Source organism: Rattus norvegicus, chromosome 10 (genome assembly GCF_021556685.1).
Source record: "Rattus norvegicus strain SHRSP/BbbUtx chromosome 10, alternate assembly SHRSP_T2T, whole genome shotgun sequence".
NCBI classification, from domain to species: Eukaryota; Metazoa; Chordata; class Mammalia; order Rodentia; family Muridae; genus Rattus; species Rattus norvegicus.
The window spans coordinates 18,484,352-18,493,313 of record NC_141543.1 but is presented as its reverse complement, the minus strand read 5'-3'; the positions used below and the strand labels follow the sequence as shown (position 1 = coordinate 18,493,313).

The window sequence follows — 8,962 nt, the reverse complement described above, 5'->3', positions numbered from 1 at the left end:
ACAATAAGAACTTCAAGACACTGAGGAAAGAAATTGAAGAAGACCTCAGAGGATGGAAAGATCTCCCATGCTCATGGATTGGCAGGATTAATATAGTATAAATGGCCATTCTACCAAAAGCGATCTACAGATTCAATGCAATCCCCATCAAAATACCAATCCAATTCTTCAAAGAGTTAGACAGAACAATTTCCAAATTCATGTGGAATAACAAAATCCCAGGATAGCTAAAACTATCCTCAACAATAAAAGGACTTCAGGGGGAATCACTTTCCCTGAACTCAAGCAATATTACAGAGCAATAGTGATAAAAACTGCATGGTATTCGTACAGAGACAGACAGATAGACCAATGGAACAGGATTGAAGACCCAGAAATGAACCCACACACTTATGGTCACTTGATTTTTGACAAAGGAGCCAAAACCATCCAATGGGAAAAAGATAGCATTTTCAGCAAATGGTGCTGGTTCAACTGGAGGGCAACATGTAGAAGAATGCAGATCGATCCATGCTTATCACCCTGTACAAAGCTTAAGTCCAAGTGGATCAAGGACCTCCACATCAAACCAGATACATTCAAACTAATAGGAGAAAAACTAGGGCAGCATCTCGAACACATGGGTACTGGAAAAAATTTCGTGAACAAAACAGCAATGGCTTATGCTCTAAGATCAAGAATCGACAAATGGGATCTCATAAAACTGCAAAGCTTCTGTAAGGCAAAGGACACTGTGGTTAGGACAAAACGGCAACCAACAGATTGGGAAAAGATCTTTACCAATCCTACAACAGATAGAGGCCTTATATCCAAAATATACAAAGAACTCAAGAAGTTAGACCGCAGGGAGACAAATAACTCTATTAAAAATGGGGTTCAGAACTAAACAAAGAATTCACAGCTGAGGAATGCCGAATGGCTGAGAAACACCTAAAGAAATGTTCAACATCTTTAGTCATAGGGAAATGCAAATGAAAACAACCCTGAGATTTCACCTCACACCAGTGAGAATGGCTAAGGTCAAAAACTCAGGTGACAGCAAATGCTGGCGAGGATGTGGAGAAAGAGGAACTCTCCTCCAATGTTGGTGGGATTGCAGACTGATACAACCATTCTGGAAATCAGTCTGGAGGTTCCTCAGAAAATTGGACATTGAACTGCCTGAGGATCCAGCTATACCTCTCTTGGGCATATACCCAAAAGATGCCCCAACATATAAAAAAGACATGTGCTCCACTATGTTCATCACAGCCTTATTTATAATAGCCAGAAGCTGGAAAGAACCCAGATGCCCTTCAACAGAGGAATGGATACAGAAAATGTGGTACATCTACACAATGGAATATTACTCAGCTATAAAAAACAATGACTTTATGAAATTCATATGCAAATGGTCGGAACTGGAAAATATCATCCTGAGTGAGGTAACCCAATCACAGAAAGACATACATGGTATGCACTCATTGATAAGAGGCTATTAGCCCAAATGCTTGAATTACCCTAGATGCCTAAAACAAATGAAACTCAAGACGGATGATCAAAATGTGAATGCTTCACTCCTTCTTTAAAAGGGGAACAAGAATACCCTTGGCAGGGAATAGAGAGGCAAAGATTAAAACAGACACAGAAGGAACATCCATTCAGAGCCTGCCCCACATGTGGCCCACACATATACAGCCATCCAATTAGACAAGATGGATGAAGCAAATAAGTACAGGTCAACAGGAGCTGGATGTAGATCGCTCCTGAGAGACACAGCCAGAATACAACAAATACAGAGGTGAATGCCAGCAGCAATCCACTGAACTGAGAACGGGACCCCCGTTGAAGGAATCAGAGAAAGAACTGGAAGAGCTTGAAGGAGCTCGAGACCCCTTATGAACAACAATGCCAAGCAACCAGAGCTTACATGGACTAAGCCCCTACCTAAAGACTATACATGGACTGACCCTGGACTCTGACCTCATAGGCAGTAATGAATATTCTAGTAAGATCACCAGTGTAAGGGGAAGCCCTTGGTCCTGCTGAGACTGAACCCCCAGCGAAGGTGATTGTTGTGGGGAGGGCGGCAATGGGGGGAGGATGGAGAGGGGAACACCCAAAAAGAAGGGGAGGAGGAGGGAGTAGGGGGATGTTTGGCTGGAAACCGGGAAAGGGAATAACACTCAAAATGTAAATAAGAAATACTCAAATTAAAAAAAAAAAAGAGCAGACAGCATAGATGTTTAAGCACATGAATACATGAATTACCTAACTTTGTTTTCCTATTTAATTTATGTGTTTATTTGTCTTTGGATATGGTGTTTGAGACAGAATTTCACTGTGTAGCAACCCTGGATTTCCTGAAAATCGCTTTATAGACCAGGCTAGCATAGAACTCAGAGGTTCACCTGTTTCTCTCTTCATGGTGCTGGAATTAAAGGCACCACCACTGCATAACTAATGTTTCTATATGATAATAATAATTATTATTATCATATTTTTATTTGCTTTCTTTTGTTTTATGGTGAGACATGCCTCTGTAGCCAAGACTACATAGCCATTATCATTTTTATTTTAAAAAGAGATATTTGTATGTGGTTTGCCTGCATATAAATGCTTGTACACCATGCACATGTTGAAGGACACTAGTAGATGGTATTAGATCTCAGATTACCTGAAACTATTGGTAGAGATGATTGAGAAACACTATATGGGTGCTGGGAGTAGAACATAGTCCTTCTGCAGAATGAACATGTGCTCTAAAGCACTGAGCCATTTCTCCACCTTCTAATGTCTTCTTTTCCTTGTGCTGTTTTTGTTTTTTTGAGACTGCATCTAGTATGGTAGATAAGGCTAGCTTGGAACATGACAGCAATCTTCTTGCCTAGATTTCATTGTGTCTGTATAAGAGGTGTAAACTAGCATATCCTAACATTCTTATTAAATACTTTCCAGGCTGAGCTGAGAAAGACTTGGCTTTTACTGTTTGACACTGACTAGAAACGAAGGACTCATCTATCAGGTTGTTTTAAGAAGTCCACATCCTGAACTCAGCAGTCAATAAGACCATTCCCAGATTCCTTCCACTCCTCCCGTATGTTTGCACTTTTTATTGTCATCTCTTAGAATTTTGCTTGTTCATGTGTCAATCAAGCAGGCAAATGTTCCTAGAGAGGACAAGTCACATTGAGGATGTCTCCATACTAGGTTTCAAAGTTCTGTCATGAATCCTCTCTGGAGAAGGGATGGGGGGATATAAATGAAGCTATTGGAGTCCCACTGAAGAGTCCTTAAATTTTCAGGAGTGCACACATTACTGAGGGCTGGAAAGACACCATGCCCAAGGATGTAGATTCTCTGAGCATGGGTCGCGTTCAGCCATGGAGGACTACTATACACTCTCCCATCTACTTTTCTCTCATTGAACTTTACACTGGCTATTTTAAAGGTTCGAGGCTGACCATGTAATGTGAGGGTCAGCCATAAACCATATGTGGTAAGTGATCAAATGTGAGGTAGAGAAGGCTATCCCTCAGAGAGTGCCAGAACTTCACTTTATGCTGAAAGGAAGAATGGGGACTGATTCTTCAACCCTAGCATCTTGGACCTGTCTCATGGAGTTCTTTCTGGGATTTGGCTCCACACAGATTGCTTCATCCCTAAGTTCTGACTGCAAACTTAGATGATATATTCTATTCTTGTTGGTCAAGAGGGACCAAGAGCTAGCTTAAACAACTACTTTCTGTTGGTCTTTAATGAGATACTCAGGGACTCTATACCCAGTGGGACTTTGTGCTGCAGTTAAAACCCGTCTAATTATCCCAGAACTCCTCTAACACTGAGGGATAGAAGGTGATCATCCACTCTTCACCTTCTAAGAACCTTCCTATAATCCCAAGACTTTCCAGTCCTTAGAATAAAGAATGATATTGCCCAGCAACTCCAAGGTAAAAACAATAGAACTGGCTTGTCTAGATATTTTCAGAGTAGTAGAGAACTATGTTTCTTCTACAAAATGTGTTGCTTACTCTCTCCCAGTGAGTAGGCAGCAACAGGAGTCATAGGTCCACCATTTGGAGCTTGAGATCAATACAATAACTAGCTGCTTCTCTTTTCCTTTAAGCTTCTAAGAAGTGGGAGGAAGACTAGAAATACTACCATATACCGGTAAGAGCAGAGTATGTGCAAGAGGCCTTTATGTTATTTCCAAACAAAACTCTGGGGAGCCTACATGAACCTAAAACTGGAATTTGTAAAGTAGAGTATGTGGAAAACAGGAGTGGATCTTAATCCCGAAACTTCTAATGCAGGATTAATGTGAACATGGTTATAGCATCCAAACATGAAGATGGCCTTCTGACCTTTTCTCTTTTCTGTAGCTGGGCTCAGACACATGAGCAGCACTAACCATTCCAGTGTCTCAGTGTTCCTCCTCCTGGGACTCTCCAGGCAGCCCCAGCAGCAGCAGCTCCTCTTCCTGCTCTTCCTCATCATGTACCTGGCCACTGTCCTGGGAAACCTGCTCATCATCCTGTCCATCAGCACAGACTCCCGCCTGCACACCCCCATGTACTTCTTCCTCAGCAACCTGTCCTTTGTGGATCTCTGCTTCTCCTCCACCACTGTCCCTAAAGTACTGGCTAACCATATACTTGGGAGTCAGGAAATTTCCTTCTCTGGGTGTCTCACACAGATGTATTTTCTCTCTGTGTTTGCTTATATGGACAATTTTCTGCTGGCTGTGATGGCCTATGACCGATTTGTGGCCATATGCCACCCTTTACACTACACAAAAAAGATGACCCATCAGCTGTGTGCCCTTCTTGTTGTTGAGTCATGGCTGGCTGTCAATCTGAATGCTCTTTTACATACACTGCTAATGGCTCGACTTTCTTTCTGTGGGGACAACCTCATACCCCACTTCTTCTGTGATGCAACTCCTCTCCTGAAACTCTCCTGCTCAGACACACACCTCAATGAGTTGATGATTAATACAGAGGGAGCTGTGACCATGGTCACCCCATTTGTCTGTATCCTGATCTCCTACATCCACATCACCTGTGCTGTCCTGAGAGTCTCATCCCCCAGGGGAGGATGGAAAGCCTTCTCCACCTGTGGCTCCCACCTGGCTGTGGTCTGCCTCTTCTATGGCACCATCATCGCTGTGTATTTCAATCCCTCAACTGCCCATTCACCTGAGAAGGACACAGTAGCCACTGTGTTGTACACAGTGGTGACTCCCATGCTGAACCCCTTTATCTATAGCCTGAGGAACAGGGACCTGAAATGGTCACTACGAAAACTTGTCCACAGAAGTACCTTTTCTTTTCAGTGACAATGTTTGGAATAGTCTTGTTCCATACCACAATTCCGAGTCGAGCACAATTCAGCAACTGTACTCTGCTAGACTCAGTCACAATACGGATTGATTCTTGTTTCTAGGAGACTCTCATTCACCCGGTGCCTGGGTACACTTACCAAATGGTGGGGATTGGTCTTGTTTTGGGGCTTGTAGGCATGGAACTTAGTACATATGTACAAAGAGCTCAACGGCCTGCTGTATTCTGCAGTTATTCATACTGACTATATAATCATTCTGTGTGTAGGTCAGGTTCTTACTTTTGTATGTCAGTCTGTCTCTCCTGCTGCATGATCATATGATTGTGAATGTGTGAATAGAGAACAAAGGTAAACTTTGGGTGTCATATCTCAGGAGCCAAACAGCCTCTTTTTGAGACAGTGCCTCTCAGAGGACCATAGGCTCATCAGTCAGTCCAGTGCACCCCAGAATCTTCAGGTTCCCATCCCCTCAACTCTGGGATTACAAAAGCACTCAACTGAGTTCTGCCTTTTACATTGGTTCTGAGGATTAAATCGGAGTCTCAGGGATAGGAGGGAAGTTGCAGACTGAACCATCAGCTGTTTAAAGAATTATTATTTTTGAGCTAAACATGGTGCCACATACAGGGGCAGCTGGATGTCTGCAAGTTTGTGGCTAGCCTGGTCTACATAGAGAATCTGAGGCCAGCTAAGGCTACATAGTGAGACATTGTCTCAAATACATGCAATCAAAAAAAGACTTATGTTTGTTATTTCAATGTGTGTGACTGTGTGTGTGAGTGAGTGTGTTGTGTGTGTGTGAGTGTGTGTATGGTGTTTGTGTGTAGTGTCTGAGTGTGTGTGAATGTGTCTGAGTGTGTGTGTTAGTGTGTATGAGTGTGTGTATAGGAGTGTGTGACTGTGTGTGAGTATGTGTGTGTAGTGTGTGTGTGTGTGTGTGTGTGTGTAGTGTGTGTGTAGTGTGTGTAGCATGTGTGTACCTGCAGGGCATGGGATGTGAGGTGGAGGCCAGAGACCAACTTTCAGGAGTCAGTGATCTCTTAACTGTGTGGGTCTCAGGAACCCAACTCACATGGTCAGTCCTTGTGGCAAGTGCCTTTATTCCCTGAGACACCTCACTTGTCCCTGAGGGATGCTCCTGTTCGCAGGTCTATTTGGGTGATAGGTGTTACCCGTGAACTTGTATATTGACATCACCTAAGGATATAATACAGTATACAATCTCCACATTGAACACATCAGTCAGGGGCTCTGGAGGGAGGGGCAACATGGAGAAAAACCTCTGAGGTGTTTGTAATGACCAGTGAGCATGGAGAGGATTTGCCTCAGCCTCCTTTGTGTGTACTCCATTATGGCCTTCATAGAGGAGAGAACTCTCTTCAGTAAAAACATTTCAGAAGTCCCAGAGAGGACATGGCTTCAAGTCCCCAGAGATGAGGAGCACTGAAGCTGGGACCCTTCAGGAGCATCCTGATTGGCTGTCACCTTGGGGCTTGTGCATAGCTGAGGTATGTGGGACATAAGGTAAGGACTCCAACACTCATTCTCTCTACTCAGATGCACTGCCAGATCTCCTCAGATCATCTATGCTCTCGTGATCCAAGCCCCGTGGCACCCCTTCCCGCAAAGCCTCTCTTGGAGTTTTTTATTCTGTTTTCACCATAAGACTTCCTTCCGCTGATGAGCAGCCTCTGCCCTCACACTCACTGCTCTCTGTGTCCTTAAGCAAAGGCAACTGTCAAGTTTAGTGAAAGGAAGGAAACCAGCAGCAGGGAAGGCAGAGAGACGAAAGAGTACAGCCTGAGCCTTTGTTTGCTTTCTGGCTGGGGGCATCAAGGTGAGCCCTGGGCTCTGCCTCTGAGAGCCATCTCCTGCCTTTGCACATGTCCTGAGAATGGCAACTGAAAGAGGCTTTATTTTGTTGTTGTTAAAGAAAATGAAGACACGTATAACCAGGAAAGGAGAAATATTTCTAAAGTCCCTTCTCCAAGCCACCTGACTCTTGTGTCCTTCGTCCAACTCCTTCTTCAGCACAAACACTGTTACTTGTGTCTTTTACCATATGTCAATTAAGATTTTTTGGTGCCCTTAAAACTTCTCCAAACGTCCTCAGAAAATTGGACATTGAACTGCCTGAGGATCCAGCTATACCTCTCTTGGGCATATTCCCAAATGATGCCCCAACATATAAAAAAGACATGTGCTCCACTATGTTCATTGCAGCCTTATTTATAATAGCCAGAAGCTGGAAAGAACCCAGATGCCCTTCAACAGAGGAACGGATACAGAAAATGTGGTACATCTACACAATGGAATATTACTCAGCTATCAAAAACAACGACTTTATGAAATTCGTAGGCAAATGGCTGGAACTGGAAAATATCATCCTGAGTGAGCTAACCCAAACACAGAAAGACATACATGGTATGCACTCACTGATAAGTGGCTATTAGCCCAAATGCTTGAATTACCCTAAATGCCTAGAACAAATGAAACTCAAGACAGATGATCAAAATGTGAATGGTTCACTCCTTCTTTAAAAGGGGAACAAGAATACCATTGGCAGGGAAGAGAGAGGCAAAGATTAAAACAGAGACTGAAGGAACACCCATTCAGAGTCTGCCCCACATGTGGCCCATGCATATACTGCCATCCAATTAGACAAGATGGATGAAGCAAAGAAGTGCAGACCGACAGGAGCCGGATGTAGATCGCTCCTGAGAGACACAGTCAGAATACAGCAAATACAGAGGCGAATGCCAACAGCAAACCACTGAACTGAGAATAGGACCCCCGTTGAAGGAATCAGAGAAAGAACTGGAAGATCTTGAAGGGGCTCGAGACCCCATATGTACAACAATGCTAAGCAACCAGAGCTTCCAGGGACTAAGCCACTACCTAAAGACTATACATGGACTGACCCTGGACTCTGACCTCATAGGTAGCAATGAATATCCTAGTAAGAGCACCAGTGGAAGGGGAAGCCCTGGGTCCTGCTAAGACTGAACCCCCAGTGAACTAGACTGTTGGGGGGAGGGGGACAATGGGGGAAGGGTGGGGAGGGGAACAACGATAAGAAAGGGGAGGGGGGAGGGGGATGTTTGCCCGGAAACTGGGAAAGGGAATAACACTCGAAATGTATATAAGAAATACTCAAGTTAATAAAAAAAAAAAAACTTCTCCAAACCACATTTCTTTGAGGAGGATGATGTTTGTGTGAGATGTCTTGATGTTTGTAGTATCCTCCGTTTTTGGAACATTTGAAGGAGATGTGAAAGAAAACAGCGCCACTTATGTTTGCAACTGGTCCCAGATTTAAACTCTCTTTTACTGTCCCAATATAATTCTGCACATGGAATATCTTTTATGTCTACTTACATTTTCATCTAACATTTTTATTTATGTTTAACAAAACGTTTCAGGGGAATTTATTTATTTATTTGTGCAAGTGTTATGCTTGGATGCATGTATGTGCACCATGTGCCTTGGGCCCATGGAGACATGGAGCTAGAGTTCCAGGCAGCTGTGAGCTACCCTGTGGGACCTGGAAATTGAACCCACAGTTGCAAGAGCAGCAAATGCTCTGCCCACTGAGTAGGCCCTCCACCCCCTATCTAACATTTTACTTGTAATGAGATGT

The 8,962-nt window shown here is 43.6% G+C and overlaps 1 protein-coding gene across 1 annotated transcript; it reads left to right on the top strand.

The window, feature by feature from the left end:
• The first annotated feature begins 4,375 nt into the window (after positions 1–4,375).
• On the top strand, positions 4,376–5,317 carry Or1f30 (olfactory receptor family 1 subfamily F member 30). Its single transcript, NM_001000523.1, is given in 1 exon segment — positions 4,376–5,317. A coding segment is annotated over 1 exon segment (942 nt).
• Positions 5,318–8,962: the final 3,645 nt, after the last annotated feature.